The 20,388-nt window shown below is 41.7% G+C and overlaps 2 protein-coding genes across 3 annotated transcripts; one reads left to right on the top strand and one right to left on the bottom strand.

The window, feature by feature from the left end:
- Positions 1-451: 451 nt before the first annotated feature.
- On the bottom strand, positions 452-7,004 carry LOC145453405 (uncharacterized). Its single transcript, XM_080331379.1, has 12 exons — positions 6,821-7,004; positions 6,693-6,750; positions 6,545-6,623; positions 6,338-6,488; positions 6,125-6,271; positions 4,682-4,824; positions 4,460-4,578; positions 3,653-3,804; positions 3,514-3,580; positions 2,000-2,094; positions 817-912; positions 452-762 (listed from the first exon to the last, which is right to left on the bottom strand). Exons 1-12 carry the CDS (start codon positions 6,881-6,883, stop codon positions 667-669), a joined length of 1,266 nt encoding a protein of 421 aa, XP_080187505.1. The 5' UTR covers positions 6,884-7,004; the 3' UTR covers positions 452-666.
- Positions 7,005-7,466: 462 nt separating this feature from the next.
- LOC145453399 (U2 snRNP-associated SURP motif-containing protein-like) lies at positions 7,467-20,029 on the top strand. Of its 2 annotated transcripts, none has more exons than XM_080331373.1 (21): positions 7,467-7,667; positions 9,696-9,909; positions 9,971-10,098; positions 10,190-10,415; positions 10,758-10,900; positions 10,965-11,070; positions 11,549-11,763; positions 12,441-12,484; positions 12,770-12,874; positions 13,650-13,716; positions 13,775-13,965; positions 15,005-15,247; positions 15,315-15,501; positions 15,574-15,751; positions 16,361-16,563; positions 17,105-17,170; positions 17,237-17,347; positions 18,189-18,253; positions 18,312-18,430; positions 19,035-19,119; positions 19,748-20,029. In XM_080331373.1, the coding sequence occupies exons 1-21, from the start codon at positions 7,662-7,664 to the stop codon at positions 19,872-19,874; spliced, it is 2,829 nt and encodes a 942-aa protein (XP_080187499.1). In that variant the 5' UTR covers positions 7,467-7,661; the 3' UTR covers positions 19,875-20,029. The 2 variants fall into 2 exon arrangements, with proteins under 2 accessions (XP_080187499.1, XP_080187500.1); XM_080331374.1 differs by having other exon boundaries at positions 18,312-18,424.
- Positions 20,030-20,388: the final 359 nt, after the last annotated feature.

Genomic DNA, 20,388 nt, shown 5'->3' on the forward strand with positions numbered 1-20,388 from the left:
CGTACTGCAGGCGAATAGACTGGTAACGGAATTTTTCATTTCATGAGAATATGAATATTTATTTTGGTGGATATCTGTAACTGGAGGCTGTGGAGGTGCAACATCCCCGGAAATTTCTACCAATAAGGGACTACTTGTATTATTGAGTTCAAACGTTATTCGAGTGTCGTTTCCACTATGCTTAAGTTGCTAGAAATATCAAAGATACCACGCGTATTACATTTGCTCCAGTTAGGCAGATAAGCTATACGGATGCCGACGACACGGCTCTTTTCGTGCGGCAGGGCGAATACCCGAGCACGAAGATATGCAATGCAGGCGAAATAGGCCTACATCAGAGTAATCTGACCAATCAACGTTTGTATATATAGATGCCGCCCTATCTAACTTATCTTACCTCAAGAAGTGAACGGTGGTCTGCAACTGTGTAAATCCTGCAACTGCATTCACATGGGTAAGACGTTATATTATTACGGTCCTTGAAGAAGTCATTTCTAATTCAAATAGATCTAGTTAGATGGCGATAACCACCAAATACAGTACATGCATTCCCATTACTCAATGCCTGGCTATATGTTAAATGAATTATGAGTTATTGATTGATGAGATCCAATACTCCCATCGGATCGCGGCGTAAAAACTTCCCGCCCGGATTTCTGATTCATATTATTCCACTCTCGTTTCCTTCAGCCACCATCGCAAGAGAAGCAGAAGAACCACGATCAGTGCGGTACCGAAGAATATTGCAAGTCCAATACCGACCTGGATAGAAAATCCGATAAAATGTCCCATTAGGCAAGCATTCCTTCTGCCCACCTTATTTGCAAGGTCGTTAATTATAATCTCAACCTCCCGTTGGTCGGTAGCATTCCCGAAAGATGCCTCACAAATGTATACACCGCCGTCACTTGACTAAACCAAAATTAAAGATACATTGGTTTTGTCATCAAGTAAAATGCATTCCAATCGCTAGTAATTTACACACAGGATGTTTATATTGTCATTTAGCCTAGGCTATATGTCGCAGCACCCTATATAGGCCTATGTAGTACGGTCACCATATTGGGATCCGGAAAGGAGGACACTCATTACCGAACTAGAAAACTGCCTATTTTGGAACTTTGACGAGAAATTATGTTGCGTGGAATAAAAAAGGTCATTTTGCTGACTCGACTCCCGAATGACTCGCGGGTAGGGCTGGGCAAAATCGAGTAACTGAGTGATTCGATTCTGAATCACGTAATATGCTTCGAGTCGAGTCGAGTAATCGAGTATCACTCGTTATGACGTCATAAAAGAATCTACGTCAAAGTTCAAATATGTACCGTTTATGCCCCCACAAAGAATAAAATGCCGTTTATCCACCTCATAAATGATACTTTCGTATTCTTTCGACCATACCGATTTCATTCCACTTGGTGACAATGATGTTGGATAATCATGACTTCGGAAATGTGCTAGGTCCAGTAACCTTCCTAGCTTCGTACCATATGTTTCGTATGCTACGATACCGCCAATCAAGGTTTCAAGGCTTCACCAGTGAAAATTGGTATCGAAAATATAATTCTTGTTGATAAATTAACTTTCAGTGGCGATAACCGTGTAATTTCAGTACTCGAAAAAATCGTATTTTACTACTCGACTCGAATCGTCAAAATTAATACTCGATTCAGATTCGAGTACTCGAATCATTGTGCCCAGCCCTACTCGCGGGTGTGATGCAAATTTTGCCGTTTTTTAGTTGTGTCTGTCAAGTGTCCATTGGCGGCCTGGCTCTCAAAGCGATAAAGGAGGACGAATTCCCAAAAAGAAGGACATTTAGGCATCCTCGGAGGATATTTTCGATTTCATGATAAAAGATGACAAAAGGACATATGTTAACTCGATACTATATTGTTGATACGAATTTCACCGAAGTTCCAAACGAAACAAGAATAAACGAACACATGGATTTTCAGGCTCTCAGCATGACTCCGCGATATCCTATTCCCACACTGACCTTGACTTTATCGAAACATATTGTGTCACCCGATGTTTCATTGCTCTTATCTTCGTCGGGAGCGGGCGCGATCCAGTGTAACGTCAGGTCCGCGCCTGAATATAGATAGTCAATACCCTCTTGCCCACCCTGTAAATCTGTTGGTGGGTAACCAGGTGTATTTATCAGATTTCCACCATAGCGTGGGGTGTAAATAACGTGAACGGCACTTTTGGTACCAAATTGTTCTTTCATATACCCCTTTCAACCGGTAAATGAGTCAAATACACCAATTCTTGTGGAGATCTCAAGGGTGTAGTGTTTGCGTGTAGAGGCCTACCACTCCAAGAAACCCCAACAGATAACCCACTACACTCCTATGATATAGGCCCATCTCCATGAGAATTGGTGTATTCTACACCCGTTGGAAGGGGTGTGAAAGTACAATTTGGTTCTAGTACATCAAAGTGCCGTTTACCTGATTCACACCCCACACTATGACGGAAGTCTGATAAGTATATCCCTCTTCCCACTCATGGATTTACAGGATATAGCCTATGTGTCAGGGGCGGCGAACCCGTGGCCCTCGAGAAGGTTTTGAGTGGCCAGCGTAGTAATTCTCGAAATTAGTTATAGATATATAAAAAAATAAAGTACCCAGGTAATTTATTGTGCACTTACAATGTCAACAAAAAATTTGATTAGTCTGACCGCGAAATACGTGATGTTAATGACTAAAATATCAGTTGCGACGCATTGTCGTATTCAGGTGCCAACAACATTATTTCGTATGGATCTTCATATGTGACAATAAAGTAAAATATTTCATGGCAGATTTATTTGGCTTGTTATTTTTCTTAGCACTTCACACGATTTGTTTTCACTCTATTTCTCGCTTTTATTATTGGTACCCCCTCCTGAAAATTAAAAAAACGCCCAATTTACAAAATTGAGTTCAACTATATTCGACACTACGAGAGAACGTGTGGTCCAACATGCGTCTGCACTCGCAGAAAGACCGTCGGCTATGAAACCTTTGCACAAAATGATAGACGCATGTTCGCCGAAATCTTCGATATTGATAAGTCCATTGTCCAAACGCCGAAATATCCTGTCCTTGCCAAATAAGCCGCCCATGCAGCGGTATACAGAGGCGACCAGCAATATACGCAAGTAACGTTATTATTGACCGAATTCATTTATCAACTTTGAAAAATTTTCGCGCCTGGCGCGGCTAGGACGTGGATACACAGTGACTTCCATGATATCAAATGTTATCTGTTTTATGCGTAGTAATATAAGTCTTGTTTTCAGCGTTACCTAATCCGTTTTGTTCCTTTTGAACGACTACAAAAGGTCATCAGCATTCAAGTGGCCCACGCAATGGTTCGTATCTCATTTTTCTCTTTGGCCGAAAAGATTGGCCACCCCTGCTACATGTAATATGGAACTGAAGTGGTGATATAGTTTGGTGGTAGTTCGGACAACGTTCGAGATCAAAATCACACACAGTGAAATATAAATGAGTTCAACACCTGTCGCTTCCGCCAGATTTCTTTCGATTTCCCCAGGATCCACCGTAGCGGCGCAATATAAGCACACCTGCACAATAATTGATGATCCTGAATTAGGCTACTTCAGAGAACGTTATTAATATATTTCTTCCCGCATTACCTTTCCTCCCAGATTTGCAAACACAGTGTCTGATATATAACATATGTCAACCACCTCTGTCGAATTATGTTCAGCACACGCTTCGTCAATTTTCTCGTCAATATCCTCTTCATCTTCCTCGCCGTCATCTTCCAGGCATGCGGTTTGCATATCTAAATTTGTTGAAATACCAACACGGTGCTGTTCTCATATCATGAGTAGGCTACAAGACATCGAAAAGTCTACTTTCTTTTTCTAGTAAATTTAATTCATGGTATATAGTGACTATATAGTCAATAATTTTAAATTACACCTAATTTTACTTTTAGTAGGGTTACCATATGTCCTCCTTTAGTCCTTTAGGAGGATTTGTCCTACTTTTTCAATAAATCGAAAATGTCTTCCGAGGACGCCTAGATATCCTTCCTTTTGGGAATTCGTCCTATATACTTTATAGCTTTTACAACAAGGCAACTAAAAAAAACGGCAAAGATGACGAGAAATCTGAAATGCGGATGCTCGAGCGGGTCATTCGGGTTTAGGACTGGAGTTTGGGAGTCGAGCGGGAAAAATGACCTTATCTTTTTAGTCAGCACACCAAAATTTCTCGTAAAATTTTTAGAATCTGCAGCTTTCTGGCCCGGTAATCAAAATTTTTTGTTTTTAAAAAGTGTCCTTCTATCCGGATCCCAAAATACGACTAGGTTTACTAAGCAAGTCTTCATTCGTGAAATTATAGAAAGCATCGGTTTCGCATGATAGTGACCGTTCTGTTATTTCCTGACTCCGATGAAGTTATGTGTCTGCGAGTGAGATTCTAGAAGATACCGTTGTTGGTGAAGGTGTTAAGCTTTTTTCCTTGTACACTCGGAGGCTTCGCGCATTCAGCATCAGGCTCTCGCAGGGCGGTGTTGCCAAACTGCAGCCATACGTAAAGTCCGAGAAGACTAAAACACACGAGTCATTACTGCCAAAATAAGCGTCATATTTCAAGGGATTTTACCATGGATATCTAGACTAGTAGTCTAGATATCCCTGGATTTTGCTCACTTGCAGTCGCATTTCCACGGATTTCCACCCAGACTCAGCGTTTCTAGCGATGGTAGCGCGTCGAACAAGTCTGAGGACAAGCTCTGTAGCTTGTTGTCGTTCAAAATGATAGTTTTAATGCCCATTCCGAAGCTGAATGCCATCTGCAATGCATTGCAAACACCAAAGTATATAGTGCTACCCACACTTTAATGCATTATATGAAATTTCACGATAGCTTTGTTGTAACGTTTCCAAATTGGTAAATAAAGTTTGCCGCTCCCCAAATTTTTGTTTTAGCTAATAGCATGTTATGTAGGTAGGGTTGCATTTAAAACAAATGGTTGTTTAAAACACAGGGTTCAAAACATGTTTTAAACAGTGTTTTAATCAAAGGCCTTAAAATAACAAAAAATTTTCCAAGTTATAAAATCATGCCATAATTGTGCAAATACTTTCCAAAATAACATGTTGTATGAGCCTACGGACAATTACCACCCGATATAGCCGACGTATACGATATGGTATGGTTGGAATCCTAAAAATATTCGGTTCAACAGCTGTATAGTACGTAGGGTAAATTAGGGTTTTAATATAGCTCGAAGGAGCTATATTAACCCTATATCTTCAATGGTCAAGGTCAATCCATTATGACGTCACAATTGAATATCTATGAAGTCATGGATTAAAAAAAACACACAATAAAAAACATGATATAAACAAGAGCCTTTTTGTTTTGAACATGTTTGCAATAAAAAATTGATTTATGTTCTATAAATGCAACCCTATATGTAGGCCTGTGCACTGAGCAGGGTACAGATGAAATACGTCCCATATGTCTTTAGTTGTGGCCTAAACCGTCAATGACAATACAATAAAGGCTACATAGGGTATTTCCTAATACTATTAGAATTAGACTATATGTTCGGATGTTTTTGCAAAACACAATTGTTTGACGCGACTCGACTGCTGCATGATGTTAAAGATCGTTCTTTCCGTGATGCACAAGTCACGCGTACGCACTTGCACTTCTTATTGCACAAGTGATATGATCTTGGACTATTTGTATATCTAGGCTACGTAACAGTTTTCCGTTTTTTAGACATAACTATATAGGCTTAAGGAAATCAGCACGCCAACTTGCAGAAATCTACAACGGTACTTTTATTTCTACTTGAGCACCAGCGATGACTATTATGATAAATTCGTCGAGTCGTAACAAACATCTGAAAAAAGAATGACGAGTGAGTGAGTGAATATTATTAGTATATTGAGAATGCTAGCCTATATGGAACGCGAGTAGCCTAGTTCAAATTTATACTCCAACCAATATATAGGCCTACGCTTATAATCGTATTCAGCTTATATATCTAAGTTTTAGTAAAGATCCTTTAACTGTTTGACATATTGATTACAAAATTGAAAATGTCTAGTCACTTGACGTGGAAAGACCCCAATTGTTACCGGATTAAGCTCTTTCAATTGATTTGACGATATCGACAAAGTTTCTAAACTTCGCAAGCCATAAAATGCCATCTCGTCCACACTTTTAATTTTATTTCCTTTGATTGATAGTTGCCTGACGTTGCTGAGACCGTTGAAACCCCGCGTCTGTAAATTAGTGTTCCGTGAAGGAAATTGAGAGCACACGATATCATTTGCTGGCGACGGCTTCACCTCTAAGGTACTGATTTCATTATCTTCAAGCAGAAGATCAGTCACTGTTGAAAACTCTTGTTTGTAGAACGAATTTTGCTTGATGGTATTCAAAGGGTTTTCCGCGATCACAATTTTCTCAACCCCTCTCGGAAATGGTAATGGTATCGATCTGTAAAACGAAGACGATAACTATGTATTCCAAATCATTCGTGCCTCCTTGTTCACCTTAAATTTCTTCTCCTACACTCTACGGCCGGTAGTTGGCAGGTGCATTCACGGTCACACACTGTTCTTCGATTCCTGCCTGTAAAAGCATAGTACGTTTGGTTGACCGATTGCACTGCGAGCTATGCATTTAGAGAAGGCTATTCACCTGTACCAGGTCCCTCAGCTGACCGAATAGTTCTATCAGGAATTTCATTTCGTAATAGCTGTAATAATTTGTATATATCTAACAAAGCTATATTTGGTACAAATATCCATAGTCAACAACAGACCTACCTGCGGATCGACGAGCTCTAGCACTATATACAGCACCAACGATTGGTAGGAAACAATTTTCATTGTTGATAGATAGATATATAGCCTACGCCTATGGCGTCGCGGACTTGTAGAAATGAATTTGTGAGCAAACTGCTCGGCTACTCGATGCGTCTTCGAGTGCTTTACGACATAGAAACAATAGTTGCTTATGATTGAAAGGCATGTATCGCTAATACATTTCGTCAAACTCCTTATGAAGTAGGCTTCTCGAGAGCTGTCGAATTCGTGCCCCATTTCAAAGCTCAACGAACAGTAGACCCTGTATTTCGCAATTTGGTGAATTACGTGGCAATCAGGGCATTGTACACTGAAATACGGGGTAGTGACATCGGAAATGTTTCGCCAAAGCTCGGTTGTTTCATTTACTTCATAAAGGCTTTGCACGGCGAATCCAGGACGAATCTAGCCTATATCATCACGTGATACAATAATTATCAACTCAGGAAGGCTGTATATAAGGGACATGAATGGAATGTCATTTTCGTAAAAAGTTGCAATAAGTTGCAAATGATATCGAATGTGACCGTCACATTCGATACAAATTATGGCTCACAAGAATCATGTAGCTTCACGACCTTTTGCCATTTTACGTCATCATTCGGTGTAGGCGACGGCGCGGCGTAGTTTGCTGCCGTAGAAACTTAATGTTTGCATTTCATTTTTACATATGAGTAGAAGAAATTGTTGTTAGCTTTGTCTTCGTGCAGCAAGTAGGAGTTAATGATAAGAAGTTGAGGAGTCTCGGAGCTAAGCAGCCGTTTCGTTTCGTCCGTATTTCTACTGGTTCAAAGATTCCGCGATGAAGGTCAGTTGTCGTCTCTATCATCAACTTGTACTTAATTAATTCTGAAATCGCTTCTCAAACGCCGGGAATTTTAACATCAGCACATAATTAATTGTAGCGTACCGCGATTCCACCCTGTTTTGGTGAATCTGTCATATTTATTAGTCAGTCAGTCAGTCAGGTTTATTAATATTTTCATCGTTTCAAAACATCACAAGACTGCGATACAATGAAAAGATAGGAGGGTGTCGATACAACTTGGAGTAGCCATTAAGATCAGACACCCACCTTAGCCTAGGCGAAGTAAATAAGAGGCATGCACACTGAATGAAAAGTAATGCAGAGAAATATAAGACGCAAGCGACAAAATGGGGTGGCATGTGGCGGAGGGCGAGGTCGATGTTAGGTCGTGGTCCGGTAATCCTGAAGACTGGCTAGGTCTCAGTCTCAGATGTCTATCTGCAGATTAATGAAATTACTCGAAAACGATTAGGTATGGCCCATATACAGTATATGAGTATCGATAACAAAGCTTACGTATTTCACAGTAACTGTACTGCTCGTGGCCCATGGGTGGTGAAGATAGGTGATGGGTGGAATAACCTCATACTGGTTAATTCAGTTGATATGCAAGTGTCAAATAGAATCAAATTTATTTGTGATTGCGATATATTTCATATATATATAACCTATAGTTTGTTGAAGTTGAATTGAGTCAATATAACAATGTTACAATTTATTAAAAAGCAAGTACGTTACCCCAGATTATAATATTAGTGGATATCATGCACAAAACTTGCCGTTTCTATTTGCATCCTTAATCTTCACCGCATGAAACAATTCAGTCACACTCAATCTAGGTGAAAACAATAAACTTTTCGATCATAAATTCACCTCAGATCACCACTGTTGGGTATAACATAGTTCACATGACGCTGGTGTTATCTGGTACCTACCGTACCCTGAAGATTTGAAAAGAATCATTCATTTCTAATTTATTAATTTGTCAAAAATAAAAGTGTTGAAGCAAAAGTAATACTACATGATAAACAAACACAGCATCCATTTTTTTGTTTCTGAATAGAGTATTAGGGTTCAAGTCCAGGGTCACTCTTTGTGATGTCGCAACAGTATATGAATGATGTGAAAAGTGCAAATATACCTTTCATGTAACCACGGAGAATATATCGCCAGTTCCACATCACAAAGATTATAGTATCAAAACCATAGTAATAACTCTTAGTGGCATTGAGCGTGTAATTTCAGTACTCACTACATAGTACTCAACTACTCATCTCTCACTACATAGTACTCGAAACTTTGCAATTGATATTCAAATCAGATTCGATTACTGGAATCATTCTGCCTAGCCCTGAATTTTTGTTACCGCGTCAAGCATCTCCAGCAGGCGCGTAGCCAGCCGAAAATAAGGAGGGGGTTTTGAAACAAAATGGAGTGGTTTCGATTTTTTTCGAATTTACAAATATAACATCAATTCATTAGGGTTAAGTACATGCGTAAATGACGATTATACAATCTCCTAGTGTTGGCAATTATACGCGTATGATAAGCTTGTCGATGAGTCCGGAAGTGCTGTTAATTAGCGAGTCCCTGATCTGTTGTGAGCAATTAAATACGTGCGCTTATCAACGCGCCTTACGTAGCCTCGGCGACGATTTGCGCAAGTCAAAATGTCCGAGGTTTTATATAATATGTGCTATAATGACGCTGATTTCAGTTGGTTCAAACCCTTCCTCTTTTATAACTCAAGCCTTGACACACATCTGATAGTTATGTTCAAGTATTAGCGGAAATCAATTACGGGTTGTCCAAAATTCGGGAAATCTTAAAAATACTCCGTGATTGTGTCTCATTCTATAGATTATTGATAAAAAACAACAATGAGCCTGAAAGAAGCTCACAGGAAGCCTGAGAACGGTAATTTCAAAAGGACGGGGTTTCGCGTTTTGGGGGAGTTTTGAGCTTCAAGTCGAAACCCCCTCCCTGGCTACGTGCCTGATCTCCAGTATTCGTGACATTCTCTTTCAGTCCATTTCGGAAAACAAGCTGAAAGCGTTCAGCATCGGCAGGATGAACATCACAAAGAATACTTTATCGAAGAAAGAGAAAGAGGAGATGAGGAAAAAAGAGGAGGAAATGAAAACCGCGCAAGTGTACAACGAGTTCGTCGCTTCGTTCGAGGGGGACAAAGCCCGGGGTAAAACATTTGTCAGAGGTGACGTTATTAATCCCGACGAGAAAAGTAAGACAACTATGCCGTTTCACGCAGTATTTTATTAACAAGTTTTGATTTTCAAACGAAGCCGGGACCACAAAAGGCAAACTTTACAAACCTACATCAAAGTTACAAGAGCTCGTTAAAAGTTTCTCAGTGAAACCCGAATCGCCAGCTCCATCGACCCCTAAAACTGGAAGCCGGCCGGTGATCAAGGTTCGTCGCAAGTATCGCGATATGAGCACGCTGTGTTTGGAATTGACGCCGTTCACTCTGTACTAACCAATGGATGCCGTTGATTCGATAGAAAAAGGAGGATAAGAAAAAGAGCAATTTAGAGCTCTTTAAAGAAGAGCTCAAGATCATTCAGGCCGAGCGCGAGCAACGGCATGCCGAGAAACGAGAACGTAACTCCGGCGTTTCGTCCTCCAGACCGGCCCTCGACAAACCGGACCTTCGGTCGAAGCCGAGGTCTAGATTTGATGGGCAGGACTCACCTCCGAGAAGCGGAGATGCCCCGCCAACTTCTTCAAGTACGTATCCTAGACTTGTGGTTTTTTATGAAGTGATCCGACTGGGGTCGCGCATAATAATTTGAGTACTGAAATAAGTCACACTGTTCCGAGTCACAAGTCAATTTCACTTTTATAGTTTTGACTCGAGTAAAGTCGAGTCATTTTCAATTCACCATCGAGTCAAGTCCGAGTCCAAGTCAGCGAGTAGACAGTTGAGTCCGAGTCATGGTGTCTTGACTCAAGTCCAAGTCGTTATGTTCACTGTTCATTTTTGAGTTGTATTTGGTTGAATGCACTTTTTTCAACTCTGCTGTAGTGATACTTCGAATACTCGACTCGAAGCTTAACACTCCATTACAGTACTGGACGAATTGGTGCCCGGGTCCCATGACAGCGGCGATCCTATGACGACAAATTTATTTCTCGGCAATGTCAACCCGAATATGGACGAGCAAATGCTGTGCGCTGCTTTTGGAAAATACGGGCCGCTCGCGAGCGTCAAGGTTTGTTAAGGAATGCTCTGAAATTCGATAGAACTCGAAAAACTTATTGGGGTTTGTGATGTAGATTATGTGGCCGCGTACGGAAGAGGAAAGGTCAAGGGAAAGGAATTGCGCGTTTGTCGCATTTATGACGAGGAAAAGTGCAGATAAGGCCATGAAAAACTTACAAGGTACCAGCTGTCGTGCTCACTTGAATATGCCACATAAATTTACACTTTGTTTTTAGTCGTAATACTCTATTGCTAGGTATCGTATAATTTTGCGTTTGCAGCGTTAATCACTAGAAAAAGTGACGAAAAAGCAATTTGATACTTGCTAGTTACCAACTGCCTTGTGCAATTGAATATGCCGCATAAATTTAGGGCCTACTCTGTGTTTACAATTGTGATACTCCATGTATTGCATCATTGTGCGTTTGTGATGAGAAAAATGCCGAATCAGTGACCAAAAACTTGCGAGGCACTGACACACCGACACACCCACTTGATTGCATCGCATGAATTTGTTCTATATTTACTGTTTACATACAACCGTGATATTCTATCTTGATATATCTTATATTCACACTGACCAACGTGTGGAGCGTTGTTATTTGTGATGGGCACTTTTCCTTGTCATGGTCATCAATGTCGAATCTGTGTTACCTAGGCCAAATGGTCATGGAATACGAAATGAAACTGGGATGGGGTAAGTCCGTACCCATCCCGCCTCACCCGATATATGTCCCGCCCGTGATGCTGGAGCGTACCATGCCACCGCCGCCGTCCGGTTTGCCGTTTAACGCGCAGCCGCGGGACAAGAGCAAATCGTCTGGAGAAATGGGGGTGCCCGTACATTTTCGGGACGAGCAAGAATTTGAAGAAGTAAGGGTCTTGCCGGAGTTGTTTAGTTTGTTAGGATTTGGGTGTAATATAGCGGATACAATACTGTACAGTCTTGGGGTCCAAAAAGCTACCGTGAAATATCTGTGCTAGTCATATATTGAGTAGGCCTAGTGTCATTTCATGATCAGCTCTTGGTAATGCTTTAATTTCAGTGAGATGAATCAAACGTCTAGATAATTAAAGTCGTCTTCTCGTTTAGGCGAGAGACATGCCCATTGAAGTGTGAAACTCTTTTCTACCGCTGTTCTGTCATCAACACTCCAGTGATTGAATTGAATTTGTTTGCATTTTACTGCCGCCCATGTAAAATTTGACTTTAATATTGCTTCACCATTCTGAAACTTCTGACAATCGGTCGTGTCAGGAATTTGTCAATATGATTATTGGAGTAATGCGAACAGTGTAGAACCTGCGATTCCGTGTCAAATTTAGACCGTCGGTAAATATATATCGCTAGATTTGGTAGCTCATCCTTGAAGTCCAAGTCCGACGTATTGCGACCCTTTTGGAAAAATTCCATTTTAAAGTACTAGCCCACTAGTGTATTTTATAGATAGACCCTGCATTTTTGTTCTATTGTCATGTGCATTTCCTAATTCGCGTTTCCGTTATTTTACCGTTGATGCTTCGTCACTTCTGAACAACTAAATCAACAGACTGTGGCAAATTCAGTTGTGCGGGTGGTAGTTCCGACTGAAAGGTACTCTTTTATACCCTCGAGATTCATGTGCATTTTTTACGCCGTAGCTAACTATGCCTCGTTTTTTGTGTTTGATTGAAAAAGTGCTATTGCTACTGTGATTTAACGCTCATAACGATGCTCGCTTGTCAATTTGACGTTCTCATAATTTGCATTTATCGTTGTATTGGCTTTCTGGAAGCTGCTAATTCGACTAGAACTGTGGCAATATTCATTGAAAATGATTTCATAACTATCGTGCTCACCCCTCCGCGGGGCTTTTTTGTGAAACGTGCCATGTTGCAGGAACCTGCTGGTGATTATCCATCGGATGATCGAGTTTGTGGTACGCGAGGGTCCCATGTTCGAAGCCATGATCATGAACAGGGAGATTAGCAACCCAATGTTCAGGTGAATATACATGTCAGTGTGTAGTCTATGTAGTGTGTACAAATCAGAGGCGGTCAATGACTAAATTCTTTTCATTTTTTCAAGTACTCATAACTTTTGCTTACGGTGCTTGCACTACGAGTAGTTATGTATTTAGACTACTCTCAGTTCTGCTGGAACAGTTTCATGTAAAACTACTTACTTTAATTTTGAAATGTATATGCATGGAGATGTAGATGTAATAATTGTGAATGTAACTACCGGTATGTACCAGTATTGCGGTATGTATGTGCAAACTTCTGCTTTTGCAGAGTGCTGAAGTAGGTTTTGCCTACACACCTACTCGAGTAGTTGTTTTTGACTAATTCCACTTCTACTTACGCAAAACTGTATTTTGAGCTTTAAACAGCAGAAAATAGTTTGAGGATAGCTTTGCATCACTTTTATATATATGCAATATCGTCATATGAATGAAATAGCCATCAAAGTAACTGATGAATATGTTTCAAAGATTGTACCTATTTGTAATGCCATTGGTCATTTTGTATCAGTCATGAAGATGTATCTTACTGATTCAAAAGTAGCCATCGCTCATTAACTGTCAATAGGATTTTTCGTCAACTTGAAGTCGTTTTGATACGTCTTGAAAATTGCTATTTCTACTTGTGATTTAGTTGGAATTTGTAAATCTTTACTTGTACTTCTACTTGAATAGCAACCCTAAGTGGTTTGACCACTTCTGCGAAAATACGGTAGATTTCTGTTAACAAAACAAATTCTGTCTTGTATTTTTCAGATTTTTATTCGAGAATCAAAGTCCGGCTCACATTTACTACAGATGGAGAATGTTTACGATACTGATGGTCAGTCGCGATCAGTGATTTTCCTACTCGCGGTACGATATAGCGTTTTTTCTTGCAGGGCGAGAATCATACCAAGTGGAGGACTCAAGATTTTCGGCTGTTCAAGGGCGGGTCGCTGTGGCGGCCGCCGCCTTTGAATCCGTACGAGGAGGTCTTGTCGGACAATGAAGGCGACAGGGAATTCGTTAAACCTAAAACCGTCGACAAGGCTTCAGAACCTAAACCGAAGCGTTCCGAATTGAGAGATGAGTATGTATCTTTGTGTGGTCCGTGAACATACCGTTATGTGACGCGATAGCATGTGATACTTCAGCATGTAGATTGAAGTTGTGGTTGGGTGAGGATTAGATTTGGGATTGTGGATGGGCAAAATCGAGTGCCTGAGTGATTGTATCCGAAATCGAGTGTTCGAGTATCACTCATTACGATGCCAGAAGACTAGAAAGTGGAAATACATACCCTTATGCAGCCACAAAGAAAATAATGATTGATAACACATGTAGTTTTGTACTTCGTGTCTCGTATGCTTTGATATGACCAATTGAGGTTTCAAAGCTTTCGCAGTGGGATGAAAGTATCGAAACTATAAGCTAAGCTGTTGATAAACTAACTCCGGGCAGAAAGAAGTACGTGTAATCCGGTACTAAAATCTCTCACTAAACTGAAATCTTTAAAATTATTTCTTGATTCGGATTCGAGTATTTGGTTGTATTAAGGAAAAACCCTAAGTAATTTCATATATTTATTTACACTTCAGTCAAAGCAGACGCGTGACGGTCCAAGTTGGCTGTTATACCTTATTGACATTGCGTTGTAACACCAATATGAGTGTATAGCACACCTGTTGTCATTGAGGTTCGACTAATTGTTAGAGAGAGAGAGAGAATGGGGGTGTTCGGTTTCGTCTGCACCATCGAGATGCTTTTGATGACGGAGATGCGATACGGCCGTGAGGTCATCTAGTCAGCACCCTCGCTTTTTTTTTTCTCCTTCATGCTATCCGTGGATGCCGAGCGCCTAGCAGGATAGCGGCGGATACCAGTTTTCGAGTCTTTGGTCTGACCCGGCCGGGGATCGAACCCACGACCTACCGATCAAGTAGCCGGACGCATCACCATTACGCTATCTTGCTTAGAGTTAGTATATTGGTTGTACGCCATGTGATTCTCAACTGTCGTTTTATTATTTGTTTCTTGTGTCGCATGCTCAAATGATGGGTAATCATTAATCAACCATTCTGAGTGTCTTGGCAATAATGCGTATTTGTTAATCCCTTCTCTCCGCACAGGGACCGCGACAAATTGGAAGAGATACTGCGAGCGTTGCTGCCCAATCGGCAGGCTATCGCCGAAGCCATGATTTTCTGCCTGAATCATTCCGACTCGGCGGAAGAGATAGTGGAGTGTATCGCCGAGTCGCTGTCCATCCTGCAAACTCCGTTGGCGAAAAAAGTAGCCAGACTCTACCTCGTGTCCGACGTACTTTACAACTGCAGTGCCAAAGTCGCGAACGCCTCGTTTTTCCGTAAACAGTTGAGTGACGCCGGTTGTTCCGTGTTGCGGTTGTGTTTTTTACACGTTTCTTTCGATCGATTCCAGTTTCGAAGCCAAACTCGAGGATATAATGTCAGACCTCAACAAGTGCCACGTCAGCATTCAAGGGAGGCTGAAAGCGGAACAGTTCAAGCAGCGGGTCATGCATTGTTTCCAGGCGTGGGAGGATTGGGCCGTATATCACGGGCAGTTTTTGATCCTCCTGCAAAACACCTTTCTCGGCCTTAGAAAAGTATGTGGTACTCCGATGTTTTCAGCAGTGGTTCTCAAACTGTGATTTTGACGTTATTCGATTTTTTGGCAGACGGAGAAGGTTCCGTCCCCAGTTTTAACCAAGCCAGATGATGATGTCGACGGTGTAGCGCTGTTGCACCTCGGTCTGCCTGACGACGAAGTCGACGGGATACCGATCAAGGACGAGGACGCGCAGGACCTGGACGGATTGCCGTTGGAGGCGGCGGAAGACATTGATGGAATACCGAGTATGTTGTATCTCACGAGGCTTTCCTTGGTAAAGTATCGTGTTTTTATTTTGCGAGACATTGACTGATATCGTGTTTAAAAGCAGGAATCACTACAATATATTAAAAAATTTTGGGGCTGATTCATTACGATAAGCGCTTGGAATGTTGGATACCTAATTTGTAAATATGGTAGTCGGGTAACTGTAATGACATAGTACTGTTATTGCTCCAGTTGTTATGTTATGAAAATAGGGTGTCCGCAAAGAAATGCTTGGAGGATTGGTTTCTAATTCAACTTATAGTCTGGTACTTTTGAAATAAGCTCGAGTGGGCTAAGAGAAGATAAAATGTAATATGTGTAATGTGTATGTTGACTTGGTGCATGAATTTTTAATTGTCATGCGGGGGTTTGATATCGAATACTTTGATGACTCACTCTATCATCGTTATCACTTCTTAACCAGACGCAAGGGATTTAGCGACTGCGAGCTGTTGTATATCTAGCTCGCTCGTCAAAAAGGTTACCGATGTAAAGCAACTTGCGTTTGAGCAACTGCTACTTTGCTTACTCCGTTATCGATCACTGGCCGGGCAATACTGTTCTGACATGCCACCTACAAATTCCAGTCGACAAAGCCAGCCCTGTGGAAGAAACCAAGCCCAGCGCCGTGGCCCCACGTTTCGTGCAAAGCAAATGGGAGACGGTGGACCCGCAAGAGGTCGAGGCGCAGGCCATGACCACGTCAAAGTGGGACCAGCTCGAAAACAAAGACGACATCGACGGTGTACCGTTTGACGATGGGGATGACAATCAACAGCCAGACAAAGCGGTACTATGCGTCGGAATCTTTGAATATTCATGTGTGTCTAACGCAGTGGTGGTCAAAGTAGGCAATGTTGGTGCTCAAGTAGAAGTAACGGCATCAATTTCTACCTGAATACAAGTATAAGTTACCATTTCCAAGTAAGTAACTAGTGATAATTCTAGGCTCAGTTTTGCCTTAAATTGGAAACTGTGAGGGGAATTGGTGTAAAATAATAACAGCTCCAGTAGTGCGATTGACAAAACGTACTCGAGTATTCGGGAAAGGTAGAGGTACTCCGTTACTGACCACCTTTGAAAGGAGTCATCTCTGGTACTGAAGTAGATGTAAAAGTAGTAGCAGTAGTAGTTAATTTCACTCAAGTACAAGTTGAGATTTAAAAGTATAAGAAAAAGTAAGCATACTAAGATACTTTGAACTGTTGATTAGAAGTCTGAGTAGGCAAAAATCAAAATCATTTGGGAAATTGATACGAGAAGACAAGAGTCACTTTAGTTCTCTAAAAACGTAGAAGTATATAGAGTTTGACCGTTGCGTTCTCTCGCAGAGCTTACTGTCGAGGCTGGATCCCAAACTGGAAGAAGAGAAACGAGCCAAACTGAGAGACATCGAGGTGAATGCCGCGTCTGCGCATTTTACGGACGATGACGACTTTCAATATGGCGTCATTTGCTCGCAGGTCAAAGTGATGAAGTTTCAAGACGATCTGGAAGCGGGCAGGCGGGAACGGAATCACAGCTGCACGCTGGCGGAACAGATTGAGAAGTACAGGGCGAAGCTGGTTGAAAGGGTGAGCGTTTGGATCGCAGGCTGCCCCAGTAGGGACAGTACGTCTAGTGCAGGGGTTGGCAAACGTTTTTGCTCTGCCGACTGGTTTCAAAATGAATTTGTTCTTGCGAACCGGTGTTGAAAACACACATGTATTCAACTTTTAAAATTGATTGTACCTCATACAGTACAAGTTCAGTTAAGGGTGCGCAATAAGGCGCTATCACGGTAACACATATATTTCGATCCAAGGGATTAACTTGATTCTCCTGAAATTTTTATCAGTGATGTTGACCTACGTGCAAAAGTGTACAAAATTTTCGCGGACCGATAGCAAACTCCTTGCGGACTGGCACTGGTCTGCGGACAACCGGTTGCCCATCCCTGGTCCAGTGTACGTTGTTATTCGTCCATCACCAATCAGGGCTCCCTGTGAACATGTCAAAGTGTATGGTATTTATAATTGGTTAAGGGTTAGGGTATCTTGTAGCATTTAAAAACCGTTACTCCCAAACCTAATCCTACGATACCCCAACTCTAACCCCCAACCTTATTACGATATTGGTCTGTGTCTCTGTTAGATGCCGAACAGACGGGCTGAATGTCCGAATTTTTACGGGGGTAGGGCAATTCTCGACTACCTCAAGAAACTCTCTTTTGTGTTCTGTTGATAATCAAAGTGATTTTTACTTTGAAAAGGACTGGTCAAGAATACCCTATACTCTGTCGTATAATCATGTAGAGTTCACACTGATACCATAACTCCCAACTGTGCAGTGCGGAAGGCCAAATTCACATGCCCGACACCTCAACGCTTGATACGGTTCTAGCGATATAACGCGTTTCCTCTCGATTCCGTCCAGATGAAGGAGAAACTGAACGAGATGCAGGAGAAACGCTCCCGGGACAAGAAAGAGAAACGGAAACTGTGAGAATCTTGTTTCTTGGTATGTCGATGTCTCGGTTTTAACGTCTCGCCAATTCAGGACACGCGCACGCAGCGACAGCGATGCCTCGGCCAGCTCCGGCGAAAACTCTCCGGCCCGCAGGAAGAGGAAACGAAAACGAGACCAGACTTCCACCACCACGCCTAGAAGAGGTAAAGGTGCGATTCGGCGTCGGGGCTGGACACCAAATTTAACTCAGTTCCAAATGCAGGAGGCGCCGCAGAGCCGATTAAAGTTTTTGAAATTACTAAAAAAGTTTGAACTTTTTTTCAAACTTTATAACATCTACAAAAACGATGCAAAAAAAATTTGGCGCAATTCCAACCCGTAGAAGCGGAGTTATATGAGTTTTTCATCAATCATTCAAGACTATTTTTTCGAATCCAAAAGTTTCAGCTGCAATAACTTCGCTTCTACCGGTTGGGAGTGAGCAAAAATTGTAATGCATCGTTCTTTCAATGAACTTAACAATTTCATGAGGTTGACAGCTAAATTTTGAAAATTTTGTCAAATTTTTTTCAACAAAGTTGAAACCTTCAATTGACTCTGCCGCGGTTTTTACTGGTTGGAATTGAGCAAAATTTGGTGTGCTGTGTTTTTTTTAGGCGACCTAACAATTTAATTGGTGAATCCTCGGAATCCGACATAAAAATCGTCGCGTTAGGGAGTGATACTGACTCGTAGCCTGCTACTCGATTCTTCCCAGTCCTATTTGGTTCGTTTCTGGTAAGCGGCCGGTCACGTAACGTGTACTTTACACAGGTCTGGTGGCGTACGACAGCGAGGATTCGACCGGTTCGCCCAGGCACTCGTCTCGGCGACGGAAATCGCCAAAGAGACGGTCTAGGTGAGTGGACCTCGATCGGGGGTCACGGTAGTGTGCGGTTGTCGTGAATTACTGCTCGATTGCAATAGCGGTTACGATCTCGAAGACATGCCAGTACTGCTTCAAGTAGGTGTTGAAAATGAAGATGGGAAAAATACTCTACTGACTAGTTTCAGAAAGTATCGCATGATGACCAACTACACTTCATATAGGAGTGCAACTTACTAAACTATATTTCGTTACTGTTCTACGAGGGATATTTCACTTCCAAAATGGAGCAAACTTATCTCAAAACGACTTTCAAAATACGAATTGTAAAAAGTAGTTTTGCTAGTAACCTGTCAACTATAAGTAAAAATTCTGTGCTGTACAATCATAAGCACCCGAGTATGTTTTGCCTGCTTGTGTCAAGTGCTCATGTTTGCACACTACTTCTACTGACAGTTTCGATCAAAAAAGCTGCTTACTTACTGGAAATTACTTTCGGGATAAGTTTGGTTCTTTTACGAGTGAAATTGTCATAAGCAAAGATGTTACTTTCTGCTTTCATAATCCCACGTGTAAACAGTGAGTAGATGCACTTCGCTACTGACCCGTGAACACTTTGGATATCAGTAACGGTGTGCTAAGTCGCAGCCTCGCAATTCAGGTCCCGCTCGAGGGAGAGACAGCGGCGCGACGCGGACGATAGCAGACGGAGGTCGCGAAGCCCTAAAAGGTCAAGGCGTTCGCGGTCCCGTGAAGACAGGTTCAAGAAGAAGCACAGGCGGCATTGAATCGGTGGTTGCGCCGTTTTTGACTCGAATCTGTACGGACGTTTTCCGCCCGCGACCCGCTCCGCAGGGAGTGTCGATGGATGGCTTAATCGGGATCTGAGAACATTTTCAAATTGAATTTATGTGAATAAACTTACTTCCATTTCTTGATAGTATATTCGTGTTGATATGTTGCTGATGTAGTGAATTTGTTAAAAAGCAGGGAGTTATTGATCTTGATGTACCATACTCCATGTTTGAGGTTTAGCTTCGATCTGCGACATCTTAAAGTCTGCCGTACTACCAGTCGTCAGATCGAGAATGATAAGGAATATGGCCTGGCATTAATGGTCGTAGTAGTCGAAAGCGCCATGAATACCAAAAACTAGAACTTTGCTCGAAATATATCGCGCTGTAGGTAGTTAGCGTCGGAACATGAAGCGGAGTCGAAATCTGAGGTTGCTTTATGCTCAATGTACAGTGGGATGCAATCAGAGATAGAACTACATATCCCTGGACGCAATGTACAGATATG

The sequence above is a fragment of the Botryllus schlosseri genome, chromosome 13 (genome assembly GCF_051294905.1).
Source record: "Botryllus schlosseri isolate E-star chromosome 13, Bs_hap1, whole genome shotgun sequence".
Lineage (NCBI taxonomy): Eukaryota > Metazoa > Chordata > Ascidiacea > Stolidobranchia > Styelidae > Botryllus > Botryllus schlosseri.

Coding starts and splice junctions, on each gene's coding strand:
- LOC145453405 (XM_080331379.1), bottom strand. CDS start 6,883: ATGAAAATTGTTTCCTACCAATCGTTGGTGCTGTATATAGTGCTAGAG. Junction 6,751..6,820: donor TAGAGCTCGTCGATCCGCAG/GTAGGTCTGTTG, acceptor AAATTATTACAG/CTATTACGAAATGAAATTCC. Junction 6,624..6,692: donor AGCTGAGGGACCTGGTACAG/GTGAATAGCCTT, acceptor ATGCTTTTACAG/GCAGGAATCGAAGAACAGTG.
- LOC145453399 (XM_080331373.1), top strand. Junction 10,416..10,757: donor TGCCCCGCCAACTTCTTCAA/GTACGTATCCTA, acceptor ACTCCATTACAG/TACTGGACGAATTGGTGCCC. Junction 17,171..17,236: donor CCAAACTGAGAGACATCGAG/GTGAATGCCGCG, acceptor ATTTGCTCGCAG/GTCAAAGTGATGAAGTTTCA.